This window comes from Amblyomma americanum, chromosome 4, assembly GCF_052857255.1.
Source record: "Amblyomma americanum isolate KBUSLIRL-KWMA chromosome 4, ASM5285725v1, whole genome shotgun sequence".
In the NCBI taxonomy this organism is placed as follows: Eukaryota; Metazoa; Arthropoda; class Arachnida; order Ixodida; family Ixodidae; genus Amblyomma; species Amblyomma americanum.
The window spans coordinates 17681555-17702507 of NC_135500.1; the positions used below are offsets into that span (position 1 = coordinate 17681555).

Sequence of the window (20953 nt, forward strand, 5' to 3'; positions counted from 1 at the left end):
GCACCGTGATGAGCGGCAGCGCACAGAGCACCGCCCCCAAAGCTGCGGCATTGTATAGCCGCAGCGCGGCTTGCTGGTAGATGCCCTGGCCTCGAGCGGTGAGCTTGTGCACGGTGGCTGTGATCCTCTTCATCTGCAGACAGGCCTTGGTCGCCGCGGGGCTGAAGGAAAGGCGCCAGTCGATGTCCAGGCCAAGGTACTGCACCGATTTACGCTAAGGAATCGGAGTCCCGTCCAGTGACAGTGGCGCAAGGTGCGCGCGCGAGCGCGAAACGCAGGCCATGGCCACCGATTTGTCCGCGCTCGGCGACAGACCAAGGCCGCGTAAGCTGGCATCGATTGCGGTCAGAGCTCTCTGAAGGCACCACCGCACTCGGGATGCCTCGCCCGGTGGTCTCCGGCACCACAGAGCTATGTCGTCTGCATATATGGACATGCACACATGGTGTCGGCCGCTCGTGGGGAGGGAGGCCGGCACCACCGACATGGTCACATTAAATAGAAATGGTGATAAGACAGAGCCCGGCGGCATGCCCATGTCCACCGGGCGAGGCTTGGAGAGCTTACCCCCTACTCGTACGCGCATGGTGCGCCCGCTCAGGAAGCCATGAACGTATCGCAAAAGACGCCCGCTCCCACCGGCCCCCTCAAGCACCGCGAGAATTGGTGCGCGGTGAACGTTGTCAAAAGCGCCCCCCAACGTCCAGTAGTAGCAGCAGCGCAACCTGGCCTGCCGCCCTGGCATGCTCCAGCGCTGTAACAACGTCCGATATAGAATCAGCCGTGCACCGCATCCCACGGAAACCAGTCTGCCGCTCGTCAAACAAATCAGCCTCCGCAGCCCGCTCGTTCAGACGCTGCAACGCCATATGCTCCATGAGCTTACCTGCCGCCTATGTTAATACCACTGGCGGGTATCCGCTCAGCTCCGTATGTGGGCGCCCTGTCTTTCGGGTGGACAAACGACCGCGGTTCCCCAATCCTCCGGTAGCTTCGAGGAAACTGCTTTTTGTCTGATGTACGCATGACCTGTGCGATGCGGCTTTTAAGCAAGATTTGCCTACTGAACGCTTGAATCTGTTCGAGTTAGCCGAATGAAAAAGCAGAAGGCCCTCCAGGACCACAGCGAGTACACTCAACACAAATGCTCGCTTGGGATGATAAGTTCTAGATCTTCAAACGTAAGCTTACTGTTTGTGGAATACTCAGTAGTCCACTGGAAGACTGGTGGTTTAGTACAGAACATCTAAAAAAAACTGGGCAGCAGTTTTCTCAGCGTGATCAGTGCGATGAAAATCTAAAAATGATCAACCTAGCGCATGACTTTATAAACTGCTGCGTCGTCATGCTTGGTACTAAGAAGCCAGTCATAAAAAGTCATAGAAGTAGGTCAATTAAAATTGAAGGGAGGCAAGACTCGACACAGATTTCTTGTTTTTAGATAAATCATTTGCTGCCCACAGTGAAAAAAGTCGACTAATAATAATAATTGGTTTTTGGGGAAAGGAAATGGCGCAGTATCTGTCTCATATATCGTTGGACACCTGAACCACGCCGTAAGGGAAGGGATAAATGAGGGAGTGAAAGAAGAAAGGAAGAAGAGGTGCCGTAGTGGAGGGCTCCGGAATAATTTCGACCACCTGGGGATCTTTAACGTGCACTGACATCGCACAGCACACGGGCGCCTTAGCGTTTTTCCTCCATAAAAACGCAGCCGCCGCGGTCGGGTTCGAACCCGGGAACTCCGGATCAGTAGTCGAGCGCCCTAACCACTGAGCCACCGCGGCGGGTAAAAAAAAAAAAAGTCGACTGCAAATACGAATTCACCGTCTCTAGAAAAGCACTGAATTCTGGAAGTTGCACATGATTTCTGGAAGTTGGTACCCGGAAGTGGTCAATATTTACTTATTTCCGCGGCTACGGAAAAACTGTGGCAAAGATTCGTGTAGGTCCTTCACGTCAACAGAAAAAGGCGCTCACGTCACGTTGGCATTTATTTTGAAGGAATTCCGATACAGCCATAGGGCTTCTGATGAGGAATGGTTCATCCACTTCAGGACGCGAAAAGCACTTCTGCAGAAATGCTGCAACTTCACGCAGCTACGTGCTACGTTTGGACACGATCGCACAGAACGGGCCCTGATCTTTGTGCGTCTTGACACTGAAGAAAGCTCATAGGTTGGTTCCATTGGATAACTTGATGCAGGAGGCTATTTTTTGTAGACCACCTTGCTCACACATCTGGACTGGTTTGTTTTGCCCTTTTGAAGGTTTTACCGGTTTGACTTCGGGGAGTCGGTACGGTTGGAATGGAAGTTGGCATAGAATGATTTATCCAAGAACAAGGAATCTGTATCGTATCTTGCCTCGTTTCGATTTTAAGTGGCCTATTTCTGGCTTGTCATGACAGGCGTCTTAGAACCATGCTTGACGACCCAACCGTTATTAAATTCACGTGCTACGTTGATGGCTTTTTAAAATTTTTACCGCACTGATAAAGCTCAGAAAACTGCTGCCTAGATTTTTTCACGCGTTTTGGACTGAACATAATGCTTTACAGTTCACTACTGAGTTCATGACGACGACGGCGATGATGATGATGATGATGAATGAGTATGCCAATAACAATATGCTTGGGTTTTTTGATCAATAACTCATAATCTCTAACGACCATATGTGTTGACTGTACTCGACGCGATCCCCGAAGGGCTTTTTGTTCTTTCAATCTGCTCACTCGAAGACAGTCAAGCGTGAAATCGGAAAATCTTTCTTAGAAGCCGCATCGCACACGTCATGTGTACATCAGACAAAAACCAGCTTCCTCACGCAGGTGGGTAGGCCAACCACTGCAGGGTACCTCATGCATGAAGTTCTTGTCCAGCTTTGCTGAATTTTTACTTGCTGAGTCTAGAATCCGAAAGCGCAAGCAAACCAATGCTGACCAAGAAAACCAAGAAAACAGCGAACCAAGAAAACAGCGTGTATCGCGTATGTGCACAAAGTTTCGCACAACATGAAAAAATTAGTGAGAAAAGTGGGCGTGAGGTTCTTCTTTCCCGCCTGATATAAACTAGGATAGCTGTAGAAAAGAGTGAACGAAGAAAGGAAGAAAAAAAAAAGGCTTTGAGGAAAAGCACCATAGCAAGCAGTGTTGGTGTAGTGTACAAGATTCCAACATCATGCGGCAGTTTCTACATCGGCGAAAGGGACGCTACATCAACGACTGCCTACGTGAAGACGCCAAAAAAAATAGACAGGCACATGAGAACGGTGGGTCTAAACATTAACATGTAGAAAACCAAAGTGACGCTCAACAGCCTAGCACGGAAACAACAGTTCACAATTGGCAGCGAGGGGCTGGAAGCGGTAAAGGAATACGTCTACTTATGGCACGTAATGACAGCTGATTCGGATCATGAGAGGGTATTAACTAGAAGGATAAGAATGGGGTGCAGCGCAAACGGCAGGTTCTCTCAGATCGTGAATGCCAATTTAACAACATCCTTCAAGAGGAAAGTGTACAAACGCTGCGTCTTACCGGTGCTCACCTACGGGGCAGAAACGTGGAGGCTAACGGAAAGGCTTCAGCTCAAGTTAAGGACAACGCAGTGAGCGAGCGAAAGAAAAATGATAGGTGTAACGTTAAGAGACCATAAACGGGTAGAAGGGGTGAGGGAACAAACGCGCGTAAATGACATCCTAGTCGAAATCAAGAGGAAGAAGTGGGCTTGGGCAAGGCATGTAATGCGAAGGCAAGAGAACCGCTGGTCCTTAAGAGTAACGGAGTGGATTCCAAGAGAAAGTAAGCGTAGCAGGGGGCGGCAGAAGGTTAGGTAGGGGGTAGAGATTGAGAAGTTTGCAGGCATAGGTTGGGCGCAACTGGCAAAGGACAGGGTTAATTGGTGTGACGTGGGAGAGGCATTTGCCCTGCATTGGGTGTAGTCAGGCTGATGACGATGGGTGCTTGTTTTAAAAATCTTTGATTTGTGTTCATTTTGTTTCAAAATACATCACTCTTAAAATATAATGATGATCATCATCAGCCTGACTACACCCACTGCCGGCCAAAAGCCTCTCTTTTGCCAACTGCGCCCACCGCACCCCGCAAAGTTAACCTCATCCGGCCACCTAACTTTCTGCCGCCCCCTGCTACGCTTGCGTTTTGTTGGAATCGACTGCATTACCCTTAGGGACCCAGCGGTTATCTTGACCAATTAAAACAAAATATACCTTCCCGTTCCCTGCCAGCAGTGACGGCTATTCTGCGAACTGCATGCCGCTAGCACCGTTTACTGCCGACTTTGACCGACACATCTCGTCCTCTCGTGACTTCGTTGAGTGCGGTTGCTCGCTTTTTATTGGCTCTAATTTCTAGTGCGTCGGTACTTTTGGTCCTCGTGCTACGTTCTTGTCGGATACGTGCGAGATTTTTTTCTGCTATACGAGGCACAGTTCCAATCATACGGTTTTGACGCTGCTGTCTGCGGAAAGGCGATGTGGTCGAGATGAAGAATGCACAGCACACGAACAACCGGTGCTCTCTATGAAAGCGTGAATGTGAGAACTGATTCACTGGCATCACATTGCAACGGAAGGGAGTTAAAGTCGCACTGATACCGCGACATGCCGTTGCCACTTAATGTCTACATCATCCAAGGCGTCTCATAATGTGAGACGGAGGTGTGAGATGTGACTTTCGGATTATCGCTTTGTAGTGTACGTAAGCGCATGCTCCGCAGTGAATTCTGCGAATTTCCTGGTGCCTGCAGTGGCAATGAATGATTGTGCTTTGAGTTAACAGCACTGGGTGAAATATGGCACAATAATTCTTTATATTCATGGTGAAGAAACACTACGACCAACGCGCACTTGGGAGTGATTTGAGGAATACATATGGGTCTTATGACTCTGAATATTCGGACATGTTTTGATGTTGGAGAAATTTATCGCCCTATCCTTAGCAAACAAGAAGTGAATGCTGCTGTGAACGTTCGAGCTACGTAGATGCTGGAAACAATTGCAGCTGGAAGCAATTTTGTACTCATTGAAATTTGTAAATATTGCAACGGATAATCTACGTAAAGACGGCGTGGAAGAAATGTCCGAAGTGTGCGCGCTATCCGCTCGCTGTTCGCTGTGATCTGTTCCCTGTGCTCTGGTTGTCCTCGTGCCTGGCTAGACTTTGGGACACGAAACATTTTTGGTGGAGATGCGGGGTAGACGATCTCCACGAAACGCAGCTCCGAAGCGGTCGTCAGGCCTGGCCTGCTACCATCATGGCTCCACCCGGCGAGTCACGAACCACTCCTGCTGATCCCTTCGTAGTCATGGCTCCTCCCTGCAACCCCGGTACGTTTTCTGGGAATGATGGCACGGTTGTTGACGACTGGCTCAGCGTATAAGAACCAGTGAACACCTATAACCGGTGGGATCCCACCGTGATGCTGGCGAATGCTTTTTTCTATCTTAGTGGCACGCCCAGGGTCTTGTACGAAACTGACGAAGACGGACTGACGATCTGGGGCAATTTTAAAGGAAAGCTCCGTACTTTGTTTGACAGACCCGATGACCGGAACCTCTCCGCGAGAAAGCAACTCGCGTCGCGCGCCCAGTCGTCAACAGAAAGCTATGTTGCACATATCGCAGATGTCTTGGCGCTTCGCCACAATGTTGACGCCGGCATGACTGAGTCCGACAGGGTGGACCATGTTCTGAGAGGGATTGCGGATGATGCTTTTAATTTAACTGTTTGCAAAAACTGTACTACCGTGGACACAATCATTAAAGAATGCCGTCGCTTCGAGCAGGTTAAAAGCCGCCGAATTCCACAGCAGTTCTCTTTGCTCCCGAATACGGCCGCCACCTCTTCCTGCGAGAAGCAGTGATTACCGTCCTCCGATGATGTCCCCGTCGCCGACACTGTCACCCGGATTATTCGCCGCGAAATGGAAGTCCTTCCGCCGGCACCTGATAACGCTCTACCGGCCGTGTCACTCATTCAGGCCGTCGTGCGGCAGGAACTCGCTCACCTGAACCTCCCTCCGGCAGTGTGTGCCATCAGAAGCCCGGACACCCCCAAGCCACCTCCCTCTGTTTTTTGTCGCACTTATTATTCTCCGCTGCGTTACCGCAATCCCAATAAGTGGCGTACGGCAGACGACCGCCCCATCTGCTTCCAGTGCTCTCGCATTTGCCACATCGCCCGACATTGCCGCAGTCGATGGTCTTCACCACCCCGCAACGTCTTTCCCTCCTTCTACAGTCCCGCCTCGTCCCGCAACTTCTTGCCCCGAGCCCCGTCCGAAGCAGCCGTTCCGCCTCCACGCCGATTCTCTCGCTCTCCGTCGCCGCAGGGCCTCTGCTCTCGTTCCCCACAGTCGCCTTCCAGCAGCCGCTCCCTTTTGGAAAACTAAACGATGCAGCTCCCGGAGGTGACGCTGCATCAACGACCCGGACCGCAAATCATCTCTCGGCCACTCGACCGAATCTTCTGCACGTCACTGCTATCGACCGTGTTCCTGTGCGCGTCCTGGTTGACACCGGTGCTCAAGTATCAGTGATGAGTGCTGCCCTGCGTCGTCGCCTCCACAAAGTCCTCACGCCTGCCATGTCCCGTGTGCGTGTCGCGGATGGTGGCACACCTGCTGCTGATGTATGTGTACCGCGCGCGTTACTACTGCCTGCCAAAGTATACCGGTTGATTTCACCGTGCTGACCACCTGTGCCCATGACCTTAGCCTAAGCTTGGATTTTTTACTGAACATTCCACCCCCATTGACTGCTCGGAGAAGGGTGTCCTACACCTCGAACTTCCACTGCTATATTCAGACCCAGTCGATGCACCATTGTGACTGTCCAGCACCGAATATGCTCGGCTGTCATCCCAAACCGCCTCTTTCGTTTCACTGACCCCCTCTCACCCAGTTCATGGCGACTATCTAGTTACGCCCAACCTTGACCTCCTGCTGCCTGGTAACGTTGCCCTGCCTCATATCATCCCCATCGCCCAAGCCAACGCCCTCTTTCTGCTTTTCCTCGACTTCGGCGTCTCTTCTCAAGTGCTCCCGTCCGGCATCTGCGTGGCTACGCTATCCTATCTCGCTCCTTGCCACTTCGCTATGTTGGCCGCCACCCCTGTTCAAGACATCGCCGCCAAGCGCCGGCAGTCTCCACTGTCCGCAGACGCCTTCACGACCATCATGGCCACCGACCTCCGTCCCGACCAAACTGCCGAACTACGTGAGTATTTTTCGGATATTTTTGATGTGAACAACACCGCGCTGGGTCAAACGCTCGCCGGCGACGCCCCTTCCATCCGCCGCCGCCCCTATCGGGTCCCTCACGCCGAGCGTCAGGTTATCAGTGCGGAAGTAAAATGCTCGCGAAAAACATTATCGAACCCTCACATAGTCCCTGGGCTTCACCCGTCGTACTTGTCAAGAAAAAGGATGGCTCCTGGCGTTTTTTCATTGATTATCGCCACTGGAATAAAATCACTAAAAAGGACGTGTACCCCCTGCTGCTATACCGATGACGCACTTGACTGCCTCAATGGTGTCAAATTCTTCTCATCCATAGATCCTCGCTCAGGCTACCGGCAAATTGCTGTTGATGACAAGGACCGTGAGAAAACCGCCTTTTTGACCCCTGATGGCCTTTATCAATTTAAATTTATGCCTTTCGGATTATGCAACGCGCCAGCCACATTCGAACGCATGATGGATGCCCTTTTGCAAGGCTTTAAGTGCTCCACTTGCCTGTGCTATCTAGATGACGTCATTGCCTTTTCGACCACGTTTTGCTCTCACCTCGCTAACCTTTCCCAGATCCTTTCCTTCTTTCTTCATGCCGGCCTGCAGCTCAACTCGTCTAAGTGCCGTTTCGCGCGCCGTCAGCTCACCATCTTGGGTCATGTTGACAACACGGGGGTGCACCCTCACCCTGATAAGATACGAGCCGTCAAAGACTTTCCCCAGCCACGTTAAACGACGTCCGAAGCTTCTTGGGGCTGTGCTCCTACTTTCGTCGATTCGTTGAAGGCTTCGGCGACATCACCCGCCCCCTCACCGACCTCCTGAAAAAAGACGCCACCTTCATCTGGGGCCCCGACCAAGCACAAGCGTTTTCCAGCCTGATATTGAAGCTTACTACCACGCCAGTCCTGGCACACTTCGATGTGACCGCACCCGCTGAAGTCCGCACTGACGCCAGTGGCTACGGCATCGGCGCTATCCTCTCTAGAGACAGAGGTAACCCGAACAGCACCGTGTCATCGCCTACGCCAGCCGCCTCCTCTCTGCCCCGAAGCGCAATTACTCAATTACCGAACGTGAGTGCTTAGCCCTCGTCTGGGCTGTTCGTCCATATTTATAAGGCCACCCCTTTACAATTGTCCCTGACCACCATGCGTTGTGCTGGCTCGCTTCCTTGAAAGAGCTTACAGGACGGCTTGGTCGTTGGGCATTGAGCCCGCAGCAGTACCATTACTCTCTAGTCTACAAGTCTGGTCGCTTGCACGCCGATGCCGACTGCCTTTCCCGTTACCCCGTTGGCCCGTGTGACAATCGTGGCACTGACAGCGAGGCCGCTCTGTGCTCTCTATCTGCGCCCTCGCTCACATGGCCGAAGAACAGCGCCACGATGCCGAGCTGCGCTCAATTATCCAATAGAGTGGTGAGGTGGGCGAGTTGGTACATGATTGCACTAAGAAAACAGGCGCAAAAGACGAAGAAACAGAACAGGAGCACACGTCAATGCTGGACTATTGACTGCATTTATTTCAGAAAAGAAAATATTTATACCCTTGAGTATCAAACCACGCTTGCGCACACATGACAGATTTGCAAGAAAAGGTAGATTGCAGCATCACAGACAACCATCAGGACCGCAATCATTGTGCGATACGTTACGTTAAGGAGTTCAAAAATCTAATTTTTTTATCTAATAGATTAACCGTCGTGTCACTTACACATCGATCTGCTTGTTTAACGATATGGTATACGTCTAGAATTTAGCGTTGACTCTTAGTTGACTCTTAGTTGACTCTTAGTTATCGCCCGTCTCCATATCACGCCATTCGACCCTCCGATGCGCCGCATTGTGCTCCGTGATGGAGTTTTGTACCGCAGGAGCATTAACCAAGCTGGCCCAGACCTCCTCCTCGTTGTGCCCAAGCTCCTTCGCACTGCTGTCCTCCAGGAGCCGCATGATAGCCCCTCTGCTGGTCACTTGGGTGTATGCCGTACTTACGACTGCGCGCGTTGTCGATTCTTTTGGCCCCGCCTCTACCGCTGTGTACACAGCTATGCTGCTGCCTGTGACGAGTGCCAGCGCCGGAAACGACCCCACCACTCTGTCAGCCGGTCTGCTTCAGCCCGTTGCCGTCCCACCCGAGCCATTCTATGGCGTCGGCTTAGATCTTTTGGGACCGTTTCCGGAATGCACCTCGGTAAACAGATGAACAGCTGTTGCCACAGACTACGCTACTCGTTGCGCGATCACGCGGGCACTCCACACCAGTACTGCTACTGATGTTGCCGATTTTCGTTTGACGGACCTCATCCTACGTCATGGTGCTCCCCGCCAACTTCTTACCGACCGAGGCCGATGCTTTCAGTCCAGAGTTGTCGCTGACATTCTTTGGTCGTGCGCTACAAAACATAAGCTCACCACCGTTTAAAACCCGCAGACAAACGGCCTCACAGAACGCCTCAACCGCACTCTCACCGATATGCTGGCTATGTGCGTTTCTCCGGACCATCGCGACTGGGATATCGCTCTCCCCTATGTGACCTTCGCCTACAACTCCTCCCGCCATGATACTGCCAGTTACTTCCCTCTTTATCTTTTGTACGGCCGCGCGCCCCTGCCGCCTCTGGACACGCTGCTTCCCAATTGTACTGCTCCGCCATCTGCACACGCCCACGACACCATTGCTCGCGCTGACCACTCCCGCCAACTTGAACGCTCCCGGCTACTCGCTTATCAGACCTCTCAGTAGGAATTCTACAACCGCCGTCACCGTATGGTCTCCTTCTACCCTGGCTCCCTCGTCCTGAATTGGTCGCCATCTCGCCGCGCGGGGCTCTCTTAAGACTTCTGTCCCGCTATATCGGCCCGTACAGTGTCCCGCGCCAAGTCACCGCAGTCACCTATGAGATCGCTCCGGACTTCCCCGGTGCCACGTCCTCTCAGCATCAGACTGATGTTGTGCACGCTTTTCGTCTCAAACCTTACGTCTTACAGTCCAATTCACAGCCCTCGTGTACACAGAGACGGTGCCTTTTCGACTGGGGGACCGTGGAACGTGTAATCTTCGTAAAGACGACGTGGAAGAAGTGTCCGGTGTGCGCGCGCTATCCGCTCGGGGTTCGCTGTGATCTGTGCCCTGTGCTCCGGACATCCTTGTGCCTACCTAGACTTCGGGCCACGTAACAATATTATGTTGGCAGCATACTGCCCTTCTCAAATGCTTTATCATCATAGATCCGACAGCAGTGTTGCATGTGACAGGTTATGGTCCGGTACAAAAGCTCGAATGCTGGCGTGCCAATTCTATTTGTGTGTTAGGCCCACCGCAGTCTGTAATTTGGTCATTTGTTTGATTGAAATTTTCCTTGGTAATTTCGTCTAGAATATGGCAGCATGAACTTTCCTGCGACTGCAAATTCACTCTTTCTATGAGCGCAGTTTTCCGTGCCAACCCTTTCATTCTCCTCGTGCGAGCGCTTAATTGCATGTTTCATCTCGTCTTCGTAGGTGTTGAGAGCACTGATGAAAGTGATGTCCTCCATATGTTCTAAAGGACGGCCGAAATTTTACTTAAAACTGCAGCGGTTTTTCCTCCACTCTTATGCCAGTAATGCAGAGTAGGAAAACGGCTTTTTTAGAAACATGCATTTCGTCTTTTGGATTCGCTCAGCCGCTTCTAATTGTGGCGCTATTCGGAGTCTGAGTTTGCGATCCGCCTTTTAAAGAATCGTTTCTAATGAATTAGGATAATATTTGCATTCTTCCAAGCGCCTGGTACGATCGAGGTCATAAGGCATTGCGTATACAGGGTGGCTAGTGTTTCTAGTACGATCTGCCCTCCGTCCTTCAACAGATCTGCTGTTACCTGATCCTCGCCAGCTGATTTTTCCCTTTCCATTGTTCCTAAGGCTATCTATACTTCCTCTTTCTTTACCGGCCCGATGACGATTGCTGTGTGCTACTGTCTCTGCCATCAAGGTTCTCTTTACATTGGCTGCTGTACTGATTAATGTAGAACTCTTCGGCTACTTTGACTATCTTATCCATGTTGCTAATGACATTGCCCTCCTTGTCTCTTAACGCATAAATCTGGTTCTTATTAACGTCTAGTTCACTCTTCTTTGCCTTTAGGCTACACCCGTTCTTCAGAGCATTTTAGTAAATTTTTTAAATTATTTTTCTTTGCGGTGCCAGTGTATGCTTTTGTTAACTCATGCAACTCTGGCTTGTGGCTCATTAGTATTTTGTAGTTTGCTCTACATTCAGTTCTGCGCGTTCAGGACAACGCGAGTATATGTGTTATTTTGTACTTCAAAGTCTGTTTTTGTAGCTAGTTATTTCTATTGTGTACGCCACCCTTGTCATTGTAACTGACGGGGAATGGGAACCCTTCAAGCTGTTTAAACCAGCACTTTTTTCCCATTCCCCATGTTAATGGAGATCATAAATAAAGATTTGATTTGATTGTAACTTCGGCCTCGCTCATCGCGATTCTGAGCAACTCCACTGTGCTACAGATACACAAACTCCCAGCAGTTCAAATCGTTAACCCAGAATTCAAAGCCAGGAGGATCCAAAACAAAAACCAAACACTCAGCCGCAGATGCAGCACCACGTCATAAGGCTGCCAACCAATTGTTGACGATGGGGATTACTGCGAGCTACTGCTTGACGGTACCGCGGTCAGGTCGACGCCCACCACCGGGCAGGACTGCCGTCGAGTGAAGGAGTTGGGTGATGGGAGAGAGATTACGAGTGGGGTTATTTACATTATTTTACATCGTCAAGAGCAAAGGGGAGCGTTTCTCCCCCACGCTCAAGGCCGAGTTTTATGGGGCTCTCGTTCCCTAAAGTTCCTAGGTAGAGGACGGCCTCGCCCAGGAGGGAGTGGCCTCAACGTTCACTTTCGCGTACGATCTGACACTTTCTCTCACTTGTGGACATGCCCCGTCACGTTTTTGAGTTTGAGAGTGAGGAGAATGTCGACGAGGTCGCGTAGGCGGCGGTAGGTCATCACGCGTTCTTCCATGGCCAGCTGACGGTCGACGCGCGTTGCCGAAGCCTGGGCTTCATAACACCCAACTCAAGAGAAAAGTGTGCAACAGCTGTATCTTACCGGTACTCACCTAAGGGACAGAAACGAGGAGGCTAACGAAAAGGGTTCAGCTTAAGTTAAGGGCAACGCAGCGAGCCATGGAAAGGAAAATGATAGGCCTAACGTTAAGAGACCTGAAGCGGGCAATGTGGGTGAGGGAACAAACGCGGGTTAACGACATCCAAGTCGAAATCAGTGGGAAGAAATGGGCTTTGGCAGGGCATTTAATGCGAAGGCAAGCTAACCACTGGTCCTTAGGGGTAACGCAGTGGATTCCAAGATAAAGTAAGCGTAGCAGGGGGTGGCAGAAGGTTCGGTGGGGGATGAGATTAAGAAGATTGCAGGCAAAGGGTGGATGCAGCTGGCACACGACAGGGTTAATTTGAGAGGTACTCAAGTAACACTTGTTGCTGGGCTAGTTGGTGCCTAGTTCTATGTACAAACGTTAGCGCCAAATAAGACACATTCACAAGAAAGGTGGACAAGGCAAAGCGCTTAATTGGAGAGACGTGGGAGAGGCCTTTGCCCTGCAATGGGCGTGATGATGTGATGATGTGAGGCAGGCACACTGGAGGGATACACCGGAAAGAAGACCTTTGTCTTCAACATGGCCGCGATTATTGAGGAAGATAACGCCCGTCTGCTCGCTGCGGTGGCTCTCGGCTCGTGAGTCAACACCGGAGATTGGGCGCTTTTGTGTCGAAACTTCAAACCGTCTTTCCTTTGAGCCGAAGAGGGCCGCATGCCCATGCAGCAGAGCACGTTGATTGCAGACAGATGAGAACTGGATCCCCTCCTCGTGGTCCATTACGGCAGGCCTTGAAGCAACCGTCGTCCAGTAGACAGGAGGTACTCGGAGCCACCCAGTAGAAATATGTGTGCCGGCTGTTTCCAAGCGAAACCTACTGACCCCGATTTTAACAACGTGTGTGGGTGTGGAAGCCCTTGAGCCGTCGCGACCGCAGTAAAAAACTGCTTTATGCCCCTATTTTGGTCTCCAGGTGGATCTTCGTCGACTAGGTGAATTGAACTATGAAATTGCCCCTGACGGAATTACAGCATCCCAGCCACGCGGCACGCTACCACAAGTAGTCCATGTCGTCCGTCTAAAGCCTTATTATGAACGGTAAAAGATACTATTTCTATTTTGGTGTGTATTTTGTAGTGTGTTTGTTTAATTATTTGTTGATTCACTTAGTTATTTTAAATGAACGCGTCTAGGCTTCTTTGAGAGGGGAGTATTGTCGGGAATCTCGGCAGTGTTTTATTGCGAAGCAATACTACTTTAGGTCGAAAGCACAAGCTGATGGGCGAGTTGGTTATTCATAGTTTGATTTGAAGCAGCGCAAGGCCGAAAGCCAAAGAAGAAAGCCGAGAAAGAAACGGACGACAGAGCGCTTTCTCAGCTTTCTTCTTTGGCTTTCGGCCTTGCGCTGCTTCAAATCAAACTACTTTAGGTCGCACTTCAGCCCGTTCCGTGGCGAGGCGGTGGTAGGCACCATTGACCTTTAGCGTGACCTCGCTGCGTGACGTCACACTACGTGACCTAGAGTGACGTCACACCAGCTGTGTAAAAACGGGGCCCCATCTCACGCCGTCGCGAGGCGAGGCGGTAGCCACCAACGGCGGCCTAACTCCCGCTCCTCTCACCAGGGGCGCTACTGTCAGAGTGACGTCACAGCAGCTGCATAAAACAGCTCCGCTCCTCTCGCCAAGGCAGTCATACAGCCAGATGTTACGATGGTGCCTACGAACAAGGCAGCTCGGCAGAATGCAAAGAGGAAGCATCAGCGAGCTACGGAGACGGAAGAAGAACGACTTTCTTAGCGGCGTGCCCAGTATGCAGCTCGGCGACAACGTGCAACCTCCTCTGTGGAAACAGCAGAAGCAAAGGAAGAATTTATGAGTTTGCCCGACAGTGAGTCTCCTTCTACTAGTTCAGAACGATGGAACGCGACTAAACGGCAGAGGCGTGTCCAAGAAACCCCGGAACCGCGGCAGCAGCGGCTCGAGAAGGAACGCAGATGCACAAGTAGGGCAAACTTAAGATGACCGACGAACGATGGGGGTGTTATGCAGACAATTTGGTCATCTACAACGTGGCCGAAACATACAAGCTACCGCTAATGCATCGTGAAGACGACGAGGAGACGTACAACAAACTGTCTCGCATTTTGGACGGGGACAATAACCCCAACATTTATTACGGCGTAACGCTACCGTACTTTAACGAACGCTACTGCAAGCACCGAGTGGGCATATCTTACGACGCGGAGAAAATGGAGTGTTAGCGCACCGTCGGCCAACCGATACTGGAAGATTTTGTAATGGGCACGCTGGTGAGGGAAATGTTTGTCGGCATACACGGATTCGACGGATGACTTCCTCTTAGATGATTCACTGTAAGCCGTAACACTAGCATAACCCAAGACTACCACCAGCCATACTACCAGCTGATCCGAGAATAACACACTATTGCTTCGCAATCACCAGGCTTAACCAAGCTAAACCACGGCCGTTTTTTCTATTCACGCTCAAAACCACCGGCACGCGGCCGGCTTTATCATTTTGTTTGAGACGCGAGATGCGACTAGACATAACTCGATGGTTCCTTGCCAGGTTTGAATGGAGCACTGCCGAGAGCGGCGGGCGTTTTGTTGTACGACCGCTGAGCCCGCTTGTTGCTAAGCCACCGTCGAGTCATTCAGTTCTTTGTGGCTGTCTTTCAGACTGCCTTCAGCACATCAGTTGAGGTCTTTTTGTGAGATCTTACGCACTGATTTTACGTTGCTGTAATGATTGTTGTTACGCACTGTTGATTCATTTGTAAGTTGATGTTATCTCTTAAATGAGTTTCTTCATATTTTTTGCGAGTGTTTAGAGCAATATGTAACTTTCTGTGCATTTCCTGTTAGCTTCCGTAATTTCCGCAAACTGACGCCTCTAAATTCGTTGCCGGCAGTTCAGGTGCCTTTTTTCGTGGACCCACACTAGCCACTGGCTATTGTTCCAAGCAGGGTTTGCGTAACAAATGTAGCACAACAAAGAATAATAAAAAGAAGAAAGTAAACTAATCCTGGGGCGAAAGTTCAATTACAAGGCAAATGTAGCGCCTTTCACCATGCCTCTTCGACATACAGTACCATGTATGTAAATTAGAATGAATGAATATGTAACTGAGTACCCTGCAGACCTTTTTTTTTTCAGGGTGTGTTTTAAGAAAAACTGGGTCCTGAAAGCTCTTGACTACCCACGCCACACCTCACGTGCCAATGAAGACTGAGTTCTGACCGGGACTGCATGGGCCTTATATTTCAACACTGAGAACCTGCGCTGTGCAAGACGAGCAGTACTGTGCCTTGGGAAACTAGAGCTTTTTGTCACACCTCTTCCTTTTACGTATTTGTTCTCTGCTTGAATTAGCCGTAGCCTTTCATTGGGATACAACAGACGCTTGAGCGAGCTAGTTTAGACTGCGCAAGAAAGAGAGGTCAGCAGCTCTTCCAAGGCCTACATAGAAATGAAGCCTGTTGAAGTCGTCCTGAGGACTATTTATTAATTAATTAGGCTACTTGCATCATAACCGCAGTGTAAAAACTCGTTCACACAGAGAAAACACACCGAAGATTCAGAAGAACGCCGCACTCACAACTGGCTTTATTGGTAACAGCTTATGCTTAATATAAAGGTTTGTTGCGTCTGCGCGCCACAGAAAGGAACAGCAACCACGTGATATTGAGCAGCCAGAAACAAATTTTTGACGACGAAAGGTCAAACTCTGATGCGTGCACAAAAATTTGACCTCTTCTCGGCAAAAAATTATGTTTCTAGCTTCACATTGGCACGTGGCATTATGTTTCCTACTGTCACGCGCAAGCGTAAAAAACATTCATATTGAGTGTGTCCTGTTACCAATAAGCCAGTTGTGAGTGTAGCGTTCCTACGTGTGTTGTGTGTTCCTTCTCTGCGTGAACATGTTTTTCTGCTGCAGTTATGACGCAATAACGCGACGAACTAGCCCAAAAGCTGATTTTACGGATGTATATTAGATTATCACAGCCTATTATATTTCATAGAATATGTAGGCACATAAAGTCATAAGAAACGGACTAGAGAACCCAGAGTGTCTGCACATTGAACTTGAAATGGGAAAATGCAATGAACTGGTCTTTGTTTTGACCTCTGAAATGAAACGCTAGTAATGTTCGTCGCTAAAGCGTCTTACCTTATGTTCTCCGGATAAGGCATTCCATGGGTTAGTATGCTGGTTTCAAGTGCAACGATGGGCTGGCCATTATGAAGTGCAGCGGACACCTCTTCAGACACAACAAACGGCCCTAGAATAGCAGCCATAAACAGAAAAGAAGAACCTTGAAAATGGCTACATTGATGAGTAATAAGAATGAACTTTTATTTATTCTTTGAAAAGGATTGCAGTATCTCTCACGTTTTTCTGCACTTTCATTTTGCGATACTGTTGAGACCTTCCTTTCGGAAAACGCAACAGATTTTTCTGACAAGCTCTTAAGTGCTGCGCTCTAAAACGTATATAGTTAGGAACATATAGGGTAGTTTTAACAATAAACCACATTTTACCACCGTTACAGACAACACGAAAACCAATGATATCAATTTTAAATTTCATTTGCTAGCTCATCGAAAGAATATGAAGACAACGCCAAAACCTCAGCTATTTTGCCATCGTTCTGTTTTGTTGAAAGAAATATTTGTGCGTGTTATAGATGATACACGCGTAATTAGTGAAAATGGTGCACTTTCTCAGAAGTGTAATACAATTTTCCACTCCGTGTTCTACCTACCGCATGCACTGACTGTTAACGTGACCAAACTTCATTTTCAAGGGCCTTCGAGTACGCTAGATGTTATTTTGTCCCAAGAAGGGATTTTTTCCTTTAACTTAATTTAGATGCCAAACATTAACTGGTCAAGATGGCATTCCAAAGAAATTTTTAAAGCGCCATGCAGAACAAATTCCGGAGTGCTCCCTGTCTATATATCTGGGGGAAAGCAATGTGGGCATTATAGGCCAATTTCAATAAATTAAATGTGCAGCACAATCGTGGAGCAGCTGTTATCAAAGGGCATGTTTCGCTACTTTGATAATTTTGCCATTTTCGCTTCAAATCAGCATGGCTTCAGTCATCGCCTGTCAGCGGTAATGCAGCTGATTGAAATAGTTCATGATTTTGCGTACTCTGTTGAAAAAAGAAGCAAGATTAACTCTATATGTTTCGACGAGTCAAAAGGGCTAGACCGGGTTGAATATTTTAAGCTAATCACAAAACTGGCTTACCTTGGCGTTAATAAGAACATTGTTATGTGGATACTGTTTTATGCTGCAGAGAGCATGCAGTTTCAAGTGAATGGAACAAAATTTGAAAATTTGCCAATAACTTCAGAAGTTGCTCAGGAATAAATACTGGGTACAGTCCCGTTTAACAGTTGTAATGTTCAACAGGCTAGGAAGGGAATAGAAGTTCACAATTGACAGCGAAATGGTGGAAGCGGCAAAGGAATACGTCTACTAAGGGCAGGTAGTGACAGCTGATCCGAATCATCAGAGGGAAATACCAAAAAGAAGAATGGAGTGGAGCGCATATTGCAGGTTCACTCAGATCATGAATGGCAGTTTACCAATATCCATCAAAAGAAAAGCCTACAACAGCATTATCTTACCGGCACTCACCTACGGGACAGAAACGTGGAGGCTAACGGAAGGGGTTCAGCTTAAGTTGAGGACAACACAGCGAGCCATGAAAACAAAAATGATATGTGTAACGTTAAGAGACCGGAAGCGGGCAGAGTGGGTGAGGGAACAAACGCGGGTTAATTACATCTTAGCCGAAATCAAGAGGAAAAAATGTGCTAGGGCAGGACATGTTGTGCTAAGGGAAGATACAAACTGCTCCTTAAGGGTAAAGGAGTAGATTCCAAGAAAATGAGAGCGTAGCAGGGGCTGTAGAAGGTTAGGTGGGCGGATGAGATTAAGTTTGTGGGCACACGGTGGGTGCAGCTGGAAAAGCACTGGGTTACAATGAGAGACATGGCAGAGGCTCTTGGCCTGCAGGGATGCAGTGAGGCTGATGATGATGACGATGGCAACGACGGTCCTATTTGTAACTTATATTGGCTTGCTCGTTCAGCCAATGATTTGGTGTCGGTCAAGACGTAGATTAAAGCCCCACCACCAAAATTACATTGCCTTTTCGCAGATGGCTGTCTCATGCGAGTATCTCATGCTTCAAGTTGAGAAATATTCTGAGGGCGTTTTCTGAGTTTCTGCCATAAGCGAAACCATCATAAGGTCACACCAGCAAAACCTCATTAGTTTGAACGCAGAAGAGAATACGGCGGCTCGAGTGCTGCAGAAATGCCGAAATCTGTCATCCGCCTGTTTGCTATTCGGGCGCCGTCTTGCCTTCCAACGTATATTAATGCTCCGATAAGCTACTCGTTCGCCGCCCTTTCCAACCCCCGTACTTTCATCGCTCGAACTGGATCCCGTTCGCCTTCTACCCGCCAGGCGTACTGTCATCCGCCCGTTTGCTACTAGTGCGCCCTTTCGCCTTCCAACGTTCATTACTCCTGCGCTTAACTCAAATCAAAATCAAATCATATTTTTATTCTCCAGCAAGTATCTGGATGGTCACTTGGGCTAAAAGCTGTACGAACAGCTTTTCTTACGAACCCGGCTTCTTTCGAACCCCCGTACTTTCATCGTCCGAAATGGATCCCCTTCGCTTTCTTCCCGCCAGGCGTACTCTCATCAGCCCGTTTGCTACTAGTGCGCCCTCTGGCCTTCCAACGTTCATTACTCCGGCGCTTAACTCCTCGTTCGACCTGTTCCGAACCCCTATACTTTCATCTTCAGAAATGGGTACCGTTCGCCTTCTTCCCGCCAGGCGTACTGTCATGCGCCCGGTTGCTACTAGTGCGCCCTCTTGCCTTCCAACGTTCATTACTTCTGCGCATACCTCCTCGTTCGGCTTCATCAGAAACCCCTTATTTTCATCGCTCAAACTGGATCCCGTTCGCCTTCTTCCCTCCAGGCGTACTGTAATCCGTCGGTTTGCTACTAGTGCGCCCTCTGGCCTTCCAACTTTCATTACTTCTGCGCTTGCCTCCTCGTTCGGCTTCTTCAGAAACACCTTGCTTTCATCGCTCGAACTGGATCCCGTTCGCCTTCTTCCCTCCAGGCGTACTGTAATCCGTCGGTTTGATACTAATGCTCCCTCTTGCCTTCCAACGTTCATTACTTCTGCGCTTACCTCCTTGTTCGGCTTCTTCAAAATCCCCTTACTTTCATCGCTCGAACTGGATCCCGTTCGCGTTCTTCCCTCCAGGCGCACTGTAATCCGTATGTTTGCTACTAGTGCGCCCTCTGGCCTTCCAACGTTCATTACTTCTGCGCTTACCTCCTCGTTCGGCTTCTTCACAAACCCCTTACTTTCATCGCTCGAACTGGATCCTGTTCGCGTTCTTCCCTCCAGGCGTACTGTAATCCGTCGGTTTGCAACTAGTGCGCACTCTGGCCTTCCAACGTTCATTACTTCTGCGCTTACCTCCTCGTTCGGCTTCTTCACAAACCCCTTACTTTCATCGCTCGAACTGGATCCTGTTCGCGTTCTTCCCTCCAGGCGTACTGTAATCCGTATGTTTGCTACTAGTGCGCCCTCTGGCCTTCCAACGTTCATTACTTCTACGCTTACCTCCTCGTTCGGCTTCTTCACAAACCCCTTACTTTCATCGCTCGAACTGGATCCTGTTCGCGTTCTTCCCTCCAGGCGTACTGTAATCCGTATGTTTGCTACTAGTGCGCCCTCTGGCCTTCCAACGTTCATTACTTCTGCGCTTACCTCCTCGTTCGGCTTCTTCACAAACCCCTTACTTTCATCGCTCGAACTGGATCCTGTTCGCGTTCTTCCCTCCAGGCGTACTGTAATCCGTCGGTTTGCAACTAGTGCGCACTCTGGCCTTCCAACGTTCATTACTTCTGCGCTTACCTCCTCGTTCGGCTTCTTCACAAACCCCTTACTTTCATCGCTCGAACTGGATCCTGTTCGCGTTCTTCCCTCCAGGCGTACTGTAATCCGTCGGTTTGCAACTAGTGCGCACTCTGGCCTTCCAACGTTCATTACTTCTGCGCTTACCTCCTCGTTCGGCTTCTTCACAAACCCTTTACTTTCATCGCTCGAACTGGATCCTGTTCGCGTTCTTCCCTCCAGGCGTACTGTAATCCGTATGTTTGCTACTAGTGCGCCCTCTGGCCTTCCAACGTTCATTACTTCTGCGCTTACCTCCTCGTTCGGCTTCTTCACAAACCCCTTACTTTCATCGCTCGAACTGGATCCTGTTCGCGTTCTTCCCTCCAGGCGTACTGTAATCCGTCGGTTTGCAACTAGTGCGCACTCTGGCCTTCCAACGTTCATTACTTCTGCGCTTACCTCCTCGTTCGGCTTCTTCACAAACCCCTTACTTTCATCGCTCGAACTGGATCCTGTTCGCGTTCTTCCCTCCAGGCGTACTGTAATCCGTCGGTTTGCAACTAGTGCGCACTCTGGCCTTCCAACGTTCATTACTTCTGCG

General features: G+C 49.6%; 1 protein-coding gene across 2 annotated transcripts in view; it reads right to left on the reverse strand.

The window, feature by feature from the left end:
* Positions 1 to 20953, reverse strand: part of LOC144127807 (uncharacterized) — a 1292097-nt gene that overhangs the window by 1217094 nt on the left and 54050 nt on the right. For both annotated transcript variants that reach the window (XM_077660737.1, XM_077660738.1), the window contains exon 3: positions 16572 to 16683. In XM_077660737.1, the coding sequence (XP_077516863.1) occupies positions 16572 to 16683 (112 nt within the window). The remainder of the gene's footprint in view (positions 1 to 16571; positions 16684 to 20953) is intronic.